This window comes from Trifolium pratense, linkage group LG2 (assembly GCF_020283565.1).
Source record: "Trifolium pratense cultivar HEN17-A07 linkage group LG2, ARS_RC_1.1, whole genome shotgun sequence".
NCBI lineage: Eukaryota > Viridiplantae > Streptophyta > Magnoliopsida > Fabales > Fabaceae > Trifolium > Trifolium pratense.
Genome location: NC_060060.1, coordinates 31,629,268 through 31,647,990, shown reverse-complemented (window position 1 = coordinate 31,647,990; position 18,723 = coordinate 31,629,268). Strand labels below are relative to the sequence as shown.

The 18,723-nt window shown below is 34.3% G+C and overlaps 3 protein-coding genes and 1 pseudogene across 5 annotated transcripts; all 4 read right to left on the bottom strand.

Annotated features, from left to right (window-relative positions):
- Positions 1-91: 91 nt before the first annotated feature.
- On the bottom strand, positions 92-3,872 carry LOC123910434 (FBD-associated F-box protein At4g10400-like). 3 transcript variants are annotated; one of them, XM_045961532.1, is made up of 4 exons: positions 3,000-3,872; positions 2,608-2,742; positions 2,232-2,519; positions 92-244 (listed from the first exon to the last, which is right to left on the bottom strand). In XM_045961532.1, the coding sequence occupies exons 1-3, from the start codon at positions 3,822-3,824 to the stop codon at positions 2,244-2,246; spliced, it is 1,236 nt and encodes a 411-aa protein (XP_045817488.1). In that variant the 5' UTR covers positions 3,825-3,872; the 3' UTR covers positions 92-244; positions 2,232-2,243. The 3 variants fall into 3 exon arrangements, with proteins under 3 accessions (XP_045817488.1, XP_045817487.1, XP_045817489.1); XM_045961531.1 differs by lacking the exon at positions 92-244 and adding an exon at positions 838-1,438; XM_045961533.1 differs by lacking the exon at positions 92-244 and adding an exon at positions 838-1,438 and having other exon boundaries at positions 3,333-3,872.
- A 4,610-nt stretch (positions 3,873-8,482) lies between these two features.
- On the bottom strand, positions 8,483-9,954 carry LOC123904552 (F-box/FBD/LRR-repeat protein At4g00160-like). Its single transcript, XM_045954201.1, has 3 exons — positions 9,133-9,954; positions 8,878-9,015; positions 8,483-8,767 (listed from the first exon to the last, which is right to left on the bottom strand). Exons 1-3 carry the CDS (start codon positions 9,952-9,954, stop codon positions 8,483-8,485), a joined length of 1,245 nt encoding a protein of 414 aa, XP_045810157.1.
- A 1,169-nt stretch (positions 9,955-11,123) lies between these two features.
- On the bottom strand, positions 11,124-13,818 carry LOC123910433 (annotated as a pseudogene).
- Positions 13,819-15,499: 1,681 nt separating this feature from the next.
- Positions 15,500-17,480, bottom strand: LOC123910432 (F-box/FBD/LRR-repeat protein At5g56420-like). The gene is made up of 3 exons (XM_045961529.1): positions 16,607-17,480; positions 16,182-16,310; positions 15,500-16,096 (listed from the first exon to the last, which is right to left on the bottom strand). The coding sequence occupies exons 1-3, from the start codon at positions 17,429-17,431 to the stop codon at positions 15,818-15,820; spliced, it is 1,233 nt and encodes a 410-aa protein (XP_045817485.1). The 5' UTR covers positions 17,432-17,480; the 3' UTR covers positions 15,500-15,817.
- Between the last annotated feature and the right edge of the window lie 1,243 nt (positions 17,481-18,723).

Genomic DNA, 18,723 nt, shown 5'->3' with positions numbered 1-18,723 from the left:
AAGATCTTAACAAAATCATCACACAAAGAAAATAGAGCCCTCTTTCATGTACCCATGACACCATAGTCTAAGAAATAAATATACAAAAAAATATACAATGCGTCAAAAAAAGAAATAAATATACAAAACACACAAAAGTTAAATCTAACAGTTGAACGAAGATGCCATAGCAAACATGCATTTTGGTAGGCAAATCCATTGTCCAAAGTTGTAGATTTCTTTCTTTTCTTCAACAAAGAATATACTGCAAATCACAAAGAACTATAACCTTGAGATCAACTGGAATAAAATAATAAATATATAAAATAAAATCGAAGAGTGCTTTAAAGCTTGGAGCATGAAATTAACCCAAACAATGGCAACAAATCGAAGAGTGCAATAAAAAATTAAACTTGCCAAACTACTACGAGAGGCCAGCTACCACAATTTTTTTTTTTTGGTATTCAGCTACCACAATATTAGCAAAATCCATTGGCATAGTAAAGTAACTACTAATTAATGATTTCTAAACTCAGGGGGTAGGTGAGAAAGTGAGTGGGTGGAATGAGAAATTTTCCCCAATTTCTATTTTGGAATCGACCCGCCCCATAAGTCAAAAGGCTCAATATGCCTAGTTAATCATCCCGCCAGATGAGGATGGACTAAGCCACACCTTAGGCAGATAATAGAAGCACACAAGACTATTTCATCCCCCATTATCTCAACTTTCCCCTACATTCTCTCTGTCACTCTCCCAACTACCTCGCCCATTACTCCCATCACACTCTTCTATAAATACGCACATTGTCATTAAGTTAGGGATAACGTTCTTCATACTTACTACTCTAAAGCTTATCTCAACACCATTGTTGACTAGGCATTCTCATAAATAACCATAACAAAGAACAAATATAAAGAGGTGAAGAATTTTCAATTCGAACTCAGACATGCATATCAATATCCTTACAATTACCAATTGAATTGTACTTAAGAAATAAAATAAAATGACATTTAAGTTGTGTACACACAACAATGTTTAGCACTACCACCACCACCACCACCACAATCATTATTCTCACAAAGTTTTAGTCTAGTTGTCCCCCACTTTGTATCTTACGCCAAAGCTGTCCAATCCCATTTACAAAGCATGGAAATCGATTGATTGCAGTCTAGGGTGTATATAGTCAAGCTGCAATCAATGGATCGGAGCCATCCGGCAAAAAAATCAGACCCTAAAATTTGAACAGTCTCAACCTCATTGTCTGCATGCAGTCATGGTGTTGATTGCACCCAATCCATATCCACAATGCATCTAAGTTCAGATACCGTAGAATTCTTCTGCCTCGATAGAGAGAATATGGCTGGGAATGACTCCTTCATAGTGTTATACTACCTTGAGTGATAAGAGCCAAATAGCAAAACCCAGAAATGCTTCTTACTATAAAATTATGAATATGGCCTGCAGGAAGAAATGAATGAATGCTTGGTTAATAATTTTACTTATGTAAGAGATCAAAACAGGGTAGGGTACTAAAAAAGTGTTAGTAAATACAAGTTTCCAACCCTTTATTCTCTTGAAGACACTTCTCTTAACCTTCACTCAATCGCTCTTTCCATTTTTATCTAATTTGAAAGTGCTTAAAAGGTGAAAGCTTATGTAAGAGATCAAAACAGGGTAGGGTACTAAAAAAGTGTTAGTAAATACAAGTTTCCAACCCTTTATTCTCTTGAAGACACTTCTCTTAACCTTCACTCAATCGCTCTTTCCATTTTTATCTAATTTGAAAGTGCTTAAAAGGTGAAAGCTTCATTGATTCTTAACAAGGTTTTAAATTGTTGTGTCACAATCCTTGTTATTGCAAACAATCGCAGTAAAATGTGGTTGATGCGGCCACAAACATGTTGCAGTCACGGAAACATCACAAACCTTGATGGTGTGACCAAGATCACAGTCACAAACCTTTATTTAACAACCTTGGTTATCAATATTACTACATTTTGCAGAGCAGTAGATTTTAAGCACCTTTTTCCTGTCTGTTAAAACTACCCTTTATAATTTTTGTCAAAAAAAAAAAACTACCCTTTATAATTCCTAATACATCCATGTGCAACTTAACTTCCTAGTAACCTATGTAACCCAAACCAAATCTTCAAAAAGATCATTTAGATATACATAATTTCTTTTTAATGAGACTATCAAAAGATTATATGCTATCAAAAGGCAGACAGAGGATAGAGAAACTACTACTTACACGATCTATATGTTAGCAACAAAGTGAAAGTTCACATGTTTCGGAGGCCATCGGGCATATGGATAGTTTACTCTCCATTTCAGGCTGCTCAGTCTTGCACCAGATTGTCATGGTTTGTAAAATTATTGCATTCTTCAAAATATATTGCTCCAACATAAGCTCACTTTGTAGGTCAGAAAAGTCGTGAATAGTACAACTTCTAAGGGATGATAAAAGGCACTGCGGAACAAATTCTGGTTCCACCCAATTTTCTTGACCTTTTTCACACCACATTGGGTCGCATAAACCCTATTAATCGTACATATGAAATAAAGGTAAAAACACAAAGGCGTATTAAGAAAACATAAAACAACTATGATTCTTAAACAGAACAAACCTTACTAAGTTGGAGATTTTGAAGCTTAGGACATTGATGGAGCACCAAATCCCATCTATTGTGGTAATGGAGCAGCAAGTCAGTCAAATTATGAAAGATAGTAACGACATCATAAGGGCGCTGCAGCTGATTAACCTAAATAATGTAGAAAGAAACACTATTAAATGAGGACAAAATTCCAAAATGAATCACAATTTTTCTTGTGTTTTCCATTAATGTATTGATTTTTTATTTTTTTTTGAAGAAACTAACTTAGCCCACCCAAATTGGCACTAAAGAGAATCGAACCCGAAACTTTAAGAGGAGCACACTCCCAAGTCCCAAGCCAATACCCCCAGACCAACCCAAGTGGTAGCAGCATGCTCATGCATCGTATTCACAATCAAACGGACCTTCAATGTATTTATGCACAGATACTCGACGGTAGAAAGTGCATTCACCGGAAAACATTGACAACCAAATTGAACAAATTCTGCTCTTTTCAATTTGGGTAAACTTAATCTCTTAAATTCTTGAAGTTGAAGGGTAAGAGAATCTTTCTCAAGAAAGAAATCCATTTGAGATATGTGTAGATCCTCAAGAATTGGACATCCAGCTATAAACAACATAAAATCTCGAACTTTAGAAAAGTTAACCCATTTCAAGTTAAGGGTTTTGAGTGAGGGAAATTGAAATCCAGAAAACGAGAAACCCTTGACACGGAACCAACAGAGGTCGAGACTTACAAGTGTTCTACAGGTGAAAATGCTAACAGGCAAGTTAGGGTAATCAGCATCATAATCAAGACCATTATCATCAAGATTATCAACATCTAAACGAATACAAAGATGCTCGAGTTTGCGTTGAACAGCAACATTGATCCATTTCCTGATATTGGGAAACCCTAAATCAAAAGCAAGATGAGGGTTATCGTATCGAATGTCGAGAGTGAAACTGTTCATGACATTGTAACCGGCGATTATTTCTCGAGAGAGTAAAACGGAGTATACAAACTCGTTGAAAAGAACACTGGATCTAACGGTTTCAACTTTGATGTCAGGGAAGTTGAGATTGTGAACATGGTGCCAGAGATGAATCCATCTTTTGGATAAAATGCTTGTTGCAACTGCTTCTTTGGTGGTGAGGAAATAGAGAATATGGCACAGAATCGCGTCCGGTAAACTGCTTATCGTATCCACCGTTGATGCTGCCGCTGTTGAATTTTTCAACCGCCGCATTTCTCCTTCTTCTTCTTCGTGTTTCTGCGCAACGTGCAAAAGTTTTGAGCTTATACAGAGATTATAAGAAGGAGAGAAAGAAAAAACTAACTTTTATAATTTTTAAGATTTATATTTTATTTTATTTAACATAATTAATAATCATTAAAAAAAATTGGAAAAAGAAATACAACAATTTGCTACCTTGTTTTGGGGGCTTTATAGTAAAATGACACTTAAAATGTACCGGAGGAGGAGTATTTCTTACCTTATAAAATATCATAAAATATAATTTATATTGCATGAGCTATTTATATAAACTTAAAAATAAGCTAATCCAAGAGCCTTAACTTGATTTTTTGGACCAAATTATACCTAGGAAAAAAAGTTCCCATGAAGAAAGGAGTTTTATTCCCAAGTGATGATGATGGTGGGAAACTTTTATTCTCATAACCAATTTTTATGCGTAAAAGACTATGTTACCCCACCAAACCCACTAACCCCATTACATAACCATGGGCATATCGTTTGCATGAAGGGAAAAAAAAAAACTTCCTACACATTTAATTTATTTTCTTACATAAGAATTTATTAATTAATTAGAAAAAGTAAACATTTTATCAATATGCAAAAATTACTATTAAAAAGAATGAGTTAAAATAAAAATAGTCTTATTCTTTATGCAGAAGGTCTTACCTCACTTATTAAAAAATATGAAAGCAAAGGCGATATTCATGGAGTAAAAGCATGTAGAGGAGTTCCTAGCCTCTCACACCTACTTTTCGCAGATGACTGTGTTCTTTTTTTCAGGGCAGACATTAGAGAAACTCATTGCATGAAAAGGATTCTAAATAAGTATGAGAAAGCATTGGGACAAGCAATAAATTACTCTAAATCTGAGGTATACTTCAGCAGGAACACTCCTAGTGACATCAAAGGAAATGTTTCTGAGATCCTTAGGGTAACTGAAGTTATGGGAACAGGTAGATATCTCGATATGTCATCCATGATATGGCGCAATAAAAAGGCATTGTTTGGTTACTTTAAGGACAGAATGTGGAAGAAAATTCAAAATTGGTCAGGTAAACATCTATCGAAGGCCGGCAGAGAAGTACTAGTAAAATTTGTTGCACAAGAAATACCTGCATATTGTATGAGTTCCATCCTCTTGCCGGAATCATTAGGTGATGAATTGGAAAAAATGATTAACTCATTTTGGTGGGGATCGAATAAGTCGTTCGGAAGGGGAATTAACTGGTTACGCTGGGAGAAATTAGCTATGAGAAAAGAATATGGAGGAATGGGGTTCCGACATCTGTATGGCTTCAATTTGGCGATGCTAGGGAAGCAAGGTTGAAAATTACTAACCAACCATGATACTATTTTATCTAGAGTCTTCAAAGCTAAATACTATCCAAAAGAGGGATTTCTTGATGCAAAATTGGGTCATAACCCAAGCTATGTATGGCGTAGTATCCAAGTTTCTTGGGTAATTGTCAGACGTAGATTACGATGGCGGGTGGGAAATGGTATGAATATCGATGTATGGAGAGATCCGTGGCTTCGGAATAGTAAACCATACATAACTACCACGATGGTAGAAGGAAAGGAAAACATGAAGGTATCAGATCTTACTGATCATAGCACTGGCATATGGAACCGCGAGGTAATCTACCAAACTTTTAATGCACGTGACAACTCTGAAATACTCAAATTACCATTGAGCTTAATCCAAGGTCATGATGTTCCGATATGGAACTTGAATAGGAACGGACTATATTCAGTACGCTCAGCATATTACCATCTTATGGAAGTTATTATAGACAATAGCCACCTTAAGGTGGAAGGTAACTGGCAACGACTATGGAAGTTACAATAAGTTCCTAATAAGAAAAAAATATTTTTGTGGCGAGTACTCAGAGGATGTTTGTCGGTACGTGGAAGGTTGGTTGTAAAGGGAGTGCAATGCAACAACATATATATGTCCTTGTTGTGACACAAACGAGGAAAATGAATGACACTGTTTCTTTGGTTGTATGGCTGCGAAAGAGGTATGGATGAATACAAAATTATGGCCGCTGGTGCACAATCCTATATTGAACGCAGCAAGATTTGCCCCTATGGTTTTTGAGATGATTGAAACTTTTGATAACAGTACCATGTCAAAAATAGCAATGGTGGAGGAGAAATAAAAAATGCTGGAATGAAAAGCTGCCAACAATCTTTGAAGTGATTAGAATATCACAATAAACATTACAAGATTGACAACTAGCACAACAACAACGCAACAGAGATGCTGGTGTTATTAGCACTGTAACAAAGATACAAAAATGGCTTAAACCAACTCCGGGATCCTTCAAATGCAATGTAGATACAACTTGTTATGTGGAAGACAACAACTATTGTGTCAAGGCGTGTATCAGAGATAATAACGGTCATTTTGTGCAAGCTTTTGCAAAGAAACTTGAGGGCACACCGAGCATTGCAGAAGCAGAAGCAATGGGAGTATTAGAAGTACTACGATGGATTCACAATACTCACAATGAAAGGGTTCAAATAGAGACTGATTGCCTACAAGTGGTGCATGGACTTAATAGTAAAAGAATGAATGATACCGAGGTTGGCAATATTATAGATGAGTATAGGAGGTTACTGGTTTTGAATCAGAAATGTACGATCAGTTACGTTCGGAGACAAATTAATCGAGTGGCTCATGAATTAACTCAGGCAACTCGCTTTATTGCTAGTCCCCAAGTGTTTAATTATTGTCCACCTTGTATTGAACTTATTATTATGAATGAAATGCATTCAATTTTCTTTCGTCAAAAAAATAAAAATAAAAATAGTCTAAACCTCGGTAAAAAAAGTTTCCATAATTATATTTCAAGGAAAACTAATCCTGGGAATATATTTTGCATCCATGAAACAAACACACCCTAGATTTAAGGGCAAAAATGTATTTTTAGGTTACCTAGTAGCAACTTGGGACCTAAAGAGCAAAGTTCAAAACTGTGAAAAGAAAAACATATGTAAATAAAACATCATATCAAAGTCACATTTAGTAAAAATCAAAGATAATACTATAACATAACTTGCAACAACCACTAAGCAACTCCTCATATAATGAGAAAAGGTAGAAAAAAATATTCACAAAATGATCATCTCTCAGAAGTTAAACCAGATTGTACTGCCCCATCAGAACATTTCATTTAATTAAGTAAAGCACTACAACATCTTATTGTAATATATTGTTAACAAGTATTGCTCTATCATAACTCAAACAATCTCTCCAAGTCAAATTAAATTGGTTCACAATCCGATTGGAATTGTTAACAAGTACTACAACAACTAAAAACCAATGCATATTTTAGTCCATATTGTAAATCATAACACTGTGTTAGTATTTTAAAACAACAAGCTAGTGAAGATAAATTTGTACTAGAAAATGAAACAAAACACGAGACACGCTTGTAATGCCCGAGTATTGAGATTTTTCATTTTAGTGATGAAGTGGTAATTCACTAAAATTAAACTCACATATAATTGTGAGATCCCGAGTTCGAACCCGGATCACGACGTTCAACTTAATAATTTTTGGCATTTTTGTCATTTGAGCTATGATTTATGAGACACTTTTCAGCCCTCTCTACTCTCCATCATTTAACATTATATGGAGAACAACGTATATATTAGGATTAGGTAATACTACCATAAACTAATAAGTCTTTATTACTAGAAATATAAATCCAGCATCTTACTGTCCTATTACCCGTTGCCATCGACAACTAGGGACGTGTGAATAAGAATTGCCTCCGACTCGAAACGAGTTGAGCTGAGTCGAACTCAGTTCAGCTAAAAAAATTGGTTCAAGTTCCACACAAACTCTTTTTTCAGCTCAAGTTTGGTTCGTTTAAAGTTCACGAACAGTTTGATTTGGCTCATTAGGTTCAACTTGTTAAGTTAAATCGCATGATTTTAAAGTCAATTTTTTTTGTCAAAATTTCATCTTTAACCTTTTAAACTATTTTTTTAAAAGAAGAAAAAGAAAATATTAAAAAAAAAAATTAAATTAAAATAGAACTCATCCCAAATGTATAATGGATAAACACTTACAAAATTTAAACCGACATAAACCGATACAAGTAACAAAGCAAAAACCAACAAAATTTCACAATTATAAAGATTTGGTAAAGGGATAGTGGGTAATAGCCGTACATAGGGAACTGAAAGTTCATTGATGTGTACGGGTAAAATGATTTGAAAAAATTACGTATATAATCGAGCTAGTTCATGAGTAAAGCGAGTCGAACTATATATAGTTTATGTTCAGCTCATTTATTTAATGAACTTAATTTTTAACTCAAGTTCAGCTCATTTGATTCACGAATCGAGCTTCAAACTATTTGACAAAAGGTTAATTTGATATTTTAGACAACTTGTGCAAAAGACAAAAAGTTGTCCCGTGGTTATATGGGGGACAAAAATTTCAGTTTTTGTCCCGTCCATTAGACACCAGTTTGTCCAGTACCGGTAACTGTTTTAAAATAAAACACAATAAGACCGCTGTCCGGTCCCTTATTCTTTAGCAGATCAAATGCACTCTCAAAAAATGTTAATAAACACAAGTTCCTTTTTGTAAAAATAAATAAATATAACAAAAATATCACAACAGCCCTTTATTAAAGACACTTGCGGAGGCAATCAAATGTAATTTGACATGTTGCGGAGGCCACCGGGCACATGGATAGTGTTCTCTCCGTTTTAGGCTGCTTAGTCATGCACCGAATTGTCATGGTTTGTAAAATTCTTGCATTCTTCAAAATATATTGCTCCAACATAAGCTCTCTTTGTAGATCTGAAAGGTCGTGATGAATAGTAAAATTTCTAAGGGATGATAAAAGGCACTGCGGAACAAATTCTGGTTCCACCCAATTTTCTTGATAATCACCATCTTCATAACCATACTACATTGACAACCGAAATCCCTATTAATCGTACATGTTGTGAAATAAAGAAAAGCATAAAGGTGTGTTAAGAAAACATAAAATAAATATGATTCTTAAACAAAACAAACCTTATAAAGTGTGAGATTTTGAAGCTTAGGACATTGGTGGAGCACTTGTACTACCAAATCCCATCTATTGTGGAGCTCCAAGTGAGTCAAATTATGAAAGATAGGAACGACGTCATAAGGGTGCTGCATCCGATTAACCTGAATTATATATACATAGAAATTCAGATGAATCACATATTTCTTTTGTTTTCCATTAATGCATGTATTGTATTTAATTTAGGTAGCATGCTTCGTATTCACAATTATCAAACTGACCTTATACCATCTGTGGACCTTCAATGTATCTATGCACAAATACTTGGCAGTAGAAAGTGCATTCACCGGAAAACATTGACTACGAAATCCATATAAATCTGCTCTAGTCAATTTGGGTAAACTTAATATCTTAAACTCTTTAAGGGTAAGAGAATCTTCCTCAAGAGGAAGGAATTCCGTCCGATATATTTGTAGAACCTCAAGAATTGGACATCCAGCTATAAACAACAAAAAATCTCGAAATTTTGAGAACTTAAAATATTCCAAACGAAGGACTTTGAGTGATGGAAATGATGAAAATCCAGTAAAAGTAAAACCCTCGAAACTGAAACAACGGAGGTCAAGACTTACAAGTGTTCTACATGTGAAAATGCTAACCGGCAATTTGGCGTAACCGTAACGCACATCAATATAATAATCAAGGTCATACGTGCTTAGACGGAGACGAAGATACTTGAGTTTGCTTTTAACAGCAAGGTTGATCCATTTGGTGATATTATGTAACCCTAAACGACGAGCAAGATCAGCATAATGGTATTGAATGTCGAGGCTGAAACTGTTGATGACATTGTAACCGACGGCTTCTCGATCAAATAAAAGGGAGTATACAAACTCGTTAAAAGAAAGAGAGCATCTATCGGAATAGACCTTGATGTCTGGGAAGTTGAGATTGTTAACATGGTTCCAGAGATGAATCCATCTTTTGGACAAAACGCTTGTTGCAACTGCTTCTTTGGTGGTGGCAAAAGACAGGATGTGGCACAGAATCGCTTCCGGTAAACTGCTTATTATATCCACCGTCGATGCTTCTGCTGTCTGCATTTCTCCTTCAAATTTGTTAAAATCTTTGGGCAACCGGAACAGTTTTCCTGGGAATGTTGAGAATTTGCTAATCTTTTTGTTTTTATTTTTAACCCTAATTGCTAATCCTATTTTTAACCCTAAATGGATCTTATGAAAATTTTTCAGATTTGGCCCAATACTCACAACAAACCCGTATCATATTATTAAATCTGATTTTTATTTTATTTTTTTATATAGAAATCTGATTTTCATTTTAAATTTATCCGTTTCCTTTTACTCGTTATTTGGTACCTAATTCGTTTCTTTTTCGATTTGATGATTTTTAAAAAATCATCCAATAGTTGATAAGATAGGTGCTACTAACAATATATATTAAAAGTAACTACAATCAAATTATTTAATTTGTTCTCAATAATTTTAATAATATTTCAAATTTTTTACACTTAAATGTAATTTTGCATATTTTTTGCCGAAAAATTTACAAATAAAAAAAGAACATCAAAGAAGAATAATAAACATAAAAATAGAAACAAAAAATAATAAATGATAATGCAAACAAAACTAAGAAAAATACTATAAAAATAAGAAAGGTTAACAATAAGTTTTCATCAAAAAATAAAATATTAACAATAAAAGGCATAAGGTATGCCTAATCGAAAGATAAGAATTTCTCCTTACCACAAAAATAATAAGATTTTCTTACGATATAATTCCCGCAAGCAAATTTGACTTTAAATTGAATTTTCTTCATTAAAAAAAAAAGTTAACAAGAATTTTCTTGAGTATATTAAGATATTTTCATTCTAAAAATTGGAGTTACTAGATCTCTCTCTGAGTCAAAGGAAATTGGTTCAAGATATGTATTGCTTTTTTAGTATCTCAAACCCTCTTAAGAAAATAAAATACAAATCATGTCATCAACTGTAGCCATAAAATCAAAATATTGGCATAACACTAGAAGTCCATGAAATTAGGCATTCTGATCAGTGCTGCAGTTGAGCTCATATAAAATATGTAGTATATTGCCTTAAGATTTTGACAAAAATATCTAAAATAGTTCTTAATTATGCTTCAATGTCAAATCCTCAACAACCTGTCTTTCACCTTTCAAGTAACTACCAAGACCAACTCAACTCTTTTCAGAGGCCCAAATCTGCATGCAAAATTAAAAAATATTACATATTTTTCAGCACTACTCTCTACTCTCCATCATTTAACAGTGTACGGGGGGGGCATTAATCATTGAGTGAGAACAACGTATATATTAGCATTAGGTAATACCATAAACTATAAAGTCTTTATTACTAGAAAGATAAATCAAGGTGTGGATATTGTAAACTAGAAAAATCTAAAGAAACTAAACATTACAGCACATAAATGATAGCATGCATTTCCCAAGTCCTATTACCCGTTGCCAACTAGGGACGTGTAAGTAAGCATTGCCTCATATGTCACATTTTATAATTCTTTCTTCAATCAGAACTCAGTGACAACCGTTTGTAGGTCATTCGGCAGCCTGGGGAAGATTTTATGAAGCATGATGTTGTAGGTCATTCAGTGTCGTGTATCAGCAAGACATTTGCGGAGGCCATCGGGCACATGGATAGCGTTCTCATCATTTCAGGCTGCTTAGTCTTGCACCGGATTGTCATGGTTTGTAAAATTCTTGCATTCTTCAAAATATATTGCTCCAACAAAAGATCACTTTGTAGGTCTGAAAAGTCCCGAATAGTAAAAGTTCTAAGGGATGATAAAAGGCACTGCAGAACAAACTCTGGTTCCACCCAATTTTCTTGATGACCTTCTTCATAGCGCATTGAGTAGTCGGATACCCCCTATTAATTGTACATATGACATAAAGAAAAACATTAAGCGGTGTTCAGAAAACATAAAACAAATATGATTCTTAAACAAAACAAACCTCATAAAGTGTGAGATTTTGAAGCTTAGGACATTGGTGGAGCACTTGTACTACCAAATCCCATCTATTGTGGAGTTCCAAGTGAGTCAAATTATGAAAGATAGGAACCACATCATAAGGGCGCTGCAGCTGATTAACCTAAATAATAATGTAGAAAGATACACTATTAAATGAGGACAAAATTCCAAAATGAATCACAATTTTTTTTAATTGAGGTAGCATAGCATGCATATCAAACGGACCTTATACAATCTGGGGATTGCTGTGTACAAATAGTTGACTATATTAAGAACCTTCAATGTATGTATGCACAGATGCTTGGCAAGTTGGCAATAGAAAGTGCATTCACCGGAAAACAGTGACAATGAAATTCAGAAAATTCAGCTCTTGTCAATTTGGGTAAACTTAATCTCTTAAACTCTTGAAGGGTAACAGAATCTTCCTGGAGAGGAGGAAATTCATGTAAGATATTTTTATATCCTCAAGAATTGGACATCCAGCTATAAACAACATAAAATCTCGAACTTGGGTGAATTTAACAGATTCCAAATGAAGGGTTTTGAGCGAGGGAAATTGAAATCCATTTGAAGAAAAAGAAAAACCCCCGACACGAAACCAACGGAGATTAAGAGTTACAAGTGTTCTACAGGTGAAGATACTAACAGGCAATTTTGGGTGATATGGAAAACCAACAAAATAATAAGGAAGTGGCACATGGAGATTCAAATGAAGATATTTAAGTTTTCGCTGAACAATAAGGTTGATCCATTTGGTGAGATTGAGAAACCCTAAATTATAAGCAAGATGAGAATTACCGTATTGAATATCGAGATGGAAACTGTGTATGATCTCATTCAGTCAGTGTATTATATTCGATTGAGATATATGAAGTACTACTACACGCCAGCCCAAGAGTAATAATAATGTGAGAAAAATAGAATGCATATGTCGGCGTGTTAAACACAGTCAAACACCACACGTCTTCAATATGAAATGTGCGCGCTATATACATAGATTGAGATCTACGAAGCACTACTACACGTCAAGAGTAGTAATAATGTGAGAAAAATAGAATGCATATGTCGGCGCATGTCTTGAATATGAAATGTGTGCGCTACATATATAGATTGAGATAGCATGCATGAGCATGATATCCATAATAAAACAAACCTTGTAAACTCTGTAGTCTTTTGTGCACAACAACCAGGATGTTTCTATGCAGAGAGACACCGAAGTAGAAAGTGCTTTCGCCATATAACACGAACACCAACATTGACTCACATCAGCTCTAATCAATTTAGGTAAGGTTAATCTCTTAAACTCTTGAACAGTAACAGAATCTTCCGCACAAAAGAAGTATATATGAGAAGCTTTCAAATCCTCAAGAATTGGACATCCAGTTAAAAGCAACATAAAATCTCGAACTTCTGAAAACTTAACGAATCTCAAATGAAGAGTTTTGAGTGAGGGAAATTGAAATCCATTCGAAGAAAAAGAAAAACCCTCGACACGAAACCCATGAAGGTTGAGACTTACAAGTGTTCTACATGTGAAGATGCTAACAGGCAATTTGGGCCAATTAATATCCCACAAACCTATATGGAGATGAAGATACTTGAGTTTGCGTTGAACAACAAGGTTGATCCATTTGATGATATTGGGAAACCCTAATTTAAAGGCATAATAAGGGTCATCATAATATCGAGGCTGAAACCGTCGATGACATTGGAACCTGCAGCTTCTCGAGAGACTAAAACAGAGTATACAAAATTGTTAAAAAGGCGACTGGATTCAATGGTATCAACAATAGTGTCTGGGAAGTTGAGATTGGGAACATGGTGCCACAGATTAACCCATCTCTTCGACAAAATGCTTGTTGTAACTGCTTCTTTGGTGGAGACAAAACAGAGAATCCGGCACAGAATTGCATCCGGTAAACTGCTGATCATATCCATCGTTGATGCTGCTCTGATCTTGATTTTTTTTTTACAGCCGCATGTCTCCTTCTTAGTTTAGCAGCGTATTAAAGTTTTGAGCTTATAGAGTCTCATGTATATATATATTATGGGCTTATAATTGGCCCCAAAGGCATTGATTTGAGTTTAAGACTCCGTTTTGGGAAGTCCAATAAGCTAGCTTATAGTTTTTAACTTGTTAAAAGCTCTGTTTGGTAACAGTTTTTAAAAAAGAGATTATCACTTATTTTTTAAACACTATTTCAAGTAGCTTATAGCTTATAACTTATAACTTTTTCTTCCAATTTTACTCCTATCATCTTACTTTAAATATTAATTAAACATATATTTTTCATGTCATTTCATACTTATAAGTTAGTTCAACCGCTAATTTTACCAAACACTACAAATTCAATCAACTAACTTATTCGCTATAAGCTAAAAGTTAGCTTACAAGCTATCCGCTGTAAGCAAAATACCTCTATGATTAGGCGCCGACTTCGTTGGTAATCTTCATAATAATGATCGCCAACCAAAGCATCAGTGTGGCGATATTGTAACAACACATTATAACAGGATTTAACGTGCCACGCAACGCCACCTTCAAGGATATTCGATTGTAAAGAAAACCCAACGAGCAACTCCTTGAGAGATTCCAGGTGTTGCTCTTCACTAGTTGTTGGTATTAATTTTTTCAACTTGTCAATCCTAAACCTTCACTCCTTAACTCCTTTCACCTTAACTCAAACCAGATGAAGTATCCACTATTTCCTTCCACTTTTTAATTATTAACATGAAATTACAATACTCGTTCCAATCTAAATTGAACCCCTTTCAATACATTATTTCTTTATAATGAACTTGAGTACATATTATTTTCATCTCCAATAATTAAAATAACCACATTGTAATAACTCCAAAGAGTAAATGAAAAATAGAGAAGAGGATCATGTTGATTGCATGATATGTGCGTCAGTCTGGGAGTGGGATCATTTGCTAATAATAACGTGGTGCTACCACTAGACATAAAAAAGGGGAAAGAATCCATTCTCACTATTAATCCATCAAATTATTCTATTGTTTTCATTAGGTAATGCCATAATTAAGTCCTTATTACCAGAAAGATAAAGCTTGTAAATTAGACACATCTAAAGAGAACTAAGACATAAAAATGAATGCAGAAGTGGAAAACAGAGTAGCCACTCCACCAAGTTAAAGGATTTAATTCACATGTGTGACAACAAACACTATTTGGAAGAACAATTCAATGGACAACCCTGCAATGAGAATCAAAGCAATGCAGTTTATGCTGACAAATAAACAGTTGTGAAATAGCAAGATATATTTCTAATCATTGTCCCTACTCCCTACAACCCAAAAATAGCATACTAGATCCTTTTTATATCATTCAACACGACACTCTTCAGTGGTGAAAACAGACATGTATTTCAAGTGTCAGTTATAGGCCTATTATCCATTAAAATTGACAATTAGATTTAGGGACATGTAAGTATAACATTGTCCTATATCTCACATTTTCTGATTCTTCAATCAGAAGACAACCATTTGCAGGTTGATCAGTGTGTCAGCAGAAAATTAACATGCCACCACATTTTTAATAGCATTGAAATTGAGAAAAATATTAGAGCCAAATATGTACCAAAATCAGCAATCCACATGAACAAAATTTAAGCTGAAAAATAAAGGCTAATTAAAAATCTGAAATTAGCATACAGGTGCCTTGTGCAACAAATCTGAATTTAGCATACAAGTGCCCAGGAAATATAATAACCATTGATCTAATTGAAGTCATAAACAAGTAGACAAGTACTAACTTAATCATTTAAAGATAATTTTTCCTAAACCTGTGAAACGAGACAAAGTCATGACCTCATAATAGCTCAAAGTTCTAACCACCAAATCCAGCACTTGCATGGTTGAAGCTAAAGAAACGACAAGCAGGATGGGGACAATACTCTACCTAACTTACATGGTCTATATGCTATCAATACACCAAAAGTTGGCACGTTGCAGAGGCCTTCGGGCACGGGGACAATTTTCCTTCTAATTCAGTTTTTTCTTGATTCCACTCGCTCCAGATTTCCATGGTTTGTAAAATTGCTGCATTCTTCAAGATAAATGTTGCTAACATAAAGTCACTCTGTACGCCTCCCATGTTCCGAATAGTGCAAGTTCTAAGGCATGATGAAAGGCATTGTGGAACTAATTCTTGTTCTTCCACCGAAATTTCTTGAACATCATTTCTATATTGCCACCCTATCTCCTATTAACAGTACACAAAAATTAAAACAAAACATAAAGGTGCGTTGAGAAAAGATAAATCAAATACCATTTTTAAACTTACCAACCTTAGAAAGTTCAAGACTTTGAAGCTTAGGGCAGTGATAGAGCATCTTTATCACCAAACCCCAACTATTGTGGAGCTTCAATTGGGTCAAATTATGAAATATAGGAATTTCAAAGTAAATGCGCTGCACCTGATAAATTTTATATAGAAAGACAAACTATCAAAATCATGGCAAAACTACCAGCAAAAAATATTTTATGCAATCACTTGTGTCAGTGTTGGTGACGTAATATCTATAAAGCACGGGCACTCCTATTATGTCCTGTGTCAGACATGTGTCAGTGTCGGACACCGACACGACATCGACACTTATGATTACACTTAATTATGTCATTTTATCTTGTCAACGTGTCAGTGTCCATGTTTGTGTCCGTGCTTCATAGTGTAATATGCATCATATCATCTCATATTTATAATAAAACAAACCTCATGGTCTTCAACATTTACCCGGTCTTCCCAATACAACTTCAATGTATCTAAGTACAAAGACTTAGCAGTTGAAAGTGCTTTCAGTGGAAAATGGGACCAGTAACTCTCTCTAATATCTGCTCTAGTCAATTTGTGTAAGCTTATGTTTTGAAACATCTGAATAGATTCAGGATCTACCCGAAAACTTATACCTCGACAACTATTCACTAATTGTAGATCCTCAAGAATTGGACATCCAGATAAAAGCAAAACAAAATGTCGACCATTACCGAAGTGAATATCATCAAAATAAAGTGTTTTGAGTGAGGGAAATCCAAATTCAATGGAAGAAACAGAATAACCCTCGACACTAAACCGACGAAGATTGAGACTTACAAGGGTTCTACAAGTGAGAATACTACGAGGCAATTTGGGTAAATAAGCCTCTTGTTCAACATCGTAAGTATCTTGTTCATCGATCTTGTGATCGATATGAAGATGCTTCAAATTACATTCAACAACAAGGTTAATCCATTTAACAACATGTGGGAAACTGCGCTTGTAAGCAAGATGAGGAGTACCATATCGAATTTCAAGATGGAAACTGTCGATATTATCACCGGCGGATACATGAAAGTGTAAAAGGGAGAACACAGATTGGTTGAATTTTTTATTAGATCTGATGTTATCGATTTGGATGTTGGTGAAGTGAACAAAGTTCCAGAGACCAATCCATCTTTTCGACAAAATGGTTGTTGCAGCCGCTTCTTTGGGAGTGAGGAAAGTGAGGATATGGCAAAGAATTTCGTCCGGTAAACTGTTTATCCTATTCCGCCGATGCATTTCTTCTTCTTCTTCTTCTTCTTCTTCTTCTTTGAACAGTTAGGGTTTCACTCCATTTTCTTTTTCTACCCTGATTATATGTATGAAACTTCCCGCCAAAAACACTTTTTCCCTCCCAAAACTATCTTTATACTCCCACCAAATTTTTTCCAATTAAATAATTAACTTATGTTTCTTTATTTGTGACGCAATCGAAAGCGGGAAGAATTACCAAGCTAACAAGAATATAGGTTTGCAAGCGACAAATTTGCCCGATAAAACTCTGAAACCCACTAGATGAAGGAAATAATTTGGAATCCACCTCCTTTCATAGTACACCAGAAAGAGAATAAACTCTCAAAATTTTATGATAAACATAATTTGAATGGATTCTAAATATGTTTGTGTCATTAAATAGGCTCACAAAAGAAACAAAATTTAAAAAGATGATATATAATTTATTCTAAATTTATGATTTTTTTAAATTTAAAAGGTAATTATCCTAATAATATATAACAAACTTAAAGAAAAACATATGACAACTAATAATATTGAAAATAAAACAAACTTAAAAAGATAATAACAACTAATCAGGATTCAAGCTCATCTTCTTCTGACGATGCACAATTTATTCGAAAAGCACATTTGGCCCTCTTACATCAATTTGTTGCCTAGTGATTTTTCAATTAATTAAATTATATTTTTATTTGTTTAGTAGTATAGTGACTAGACTCGCACATTTAAAAATTTGAAAAAGTAAAAAATCTAGAATTTGAACCTTGACCCGAGTAAATAACGTTTGATGTAGCTGTTAACTGTGACAATTAAATTATGTAATGTTAAATTTAAAGATCAAAATTAACTTGGTTGAAAAAAAATGCTACAAAAAAAAAAACTTAAAAGACAAAATTATCAAAATAAAACAAAAACTTTTTTTTTTTGCTAAAATGAAAGTCTAAGCTTAAACTAAGAAGCAATTACACGAAGGGTATTAATCCCCAACAAATCAGTTTAAAACAATTCACTCAAGTACGACGGACAATTCTCATAAACACCGCTGGTTGATTCCTTATCACACCCAAAATTTATTAGCGCATCGAACTTAATTTTAAAGATTAAATCCCTAAAAAATTTGGGCGCATAATTTTATGTTTTAAGATTCAAATTTTGAGGAGTAGGTCAAGGAATCTAACTAACATTGAGTTTATTTCACCAATAAGAAATTAGAATATAAGTGATGTTTAAAGATTATGATGTAAGGGGATTTCAACTAACTTCTTGTAGCTTAATCAACTCAAAAATATAAGATAGTA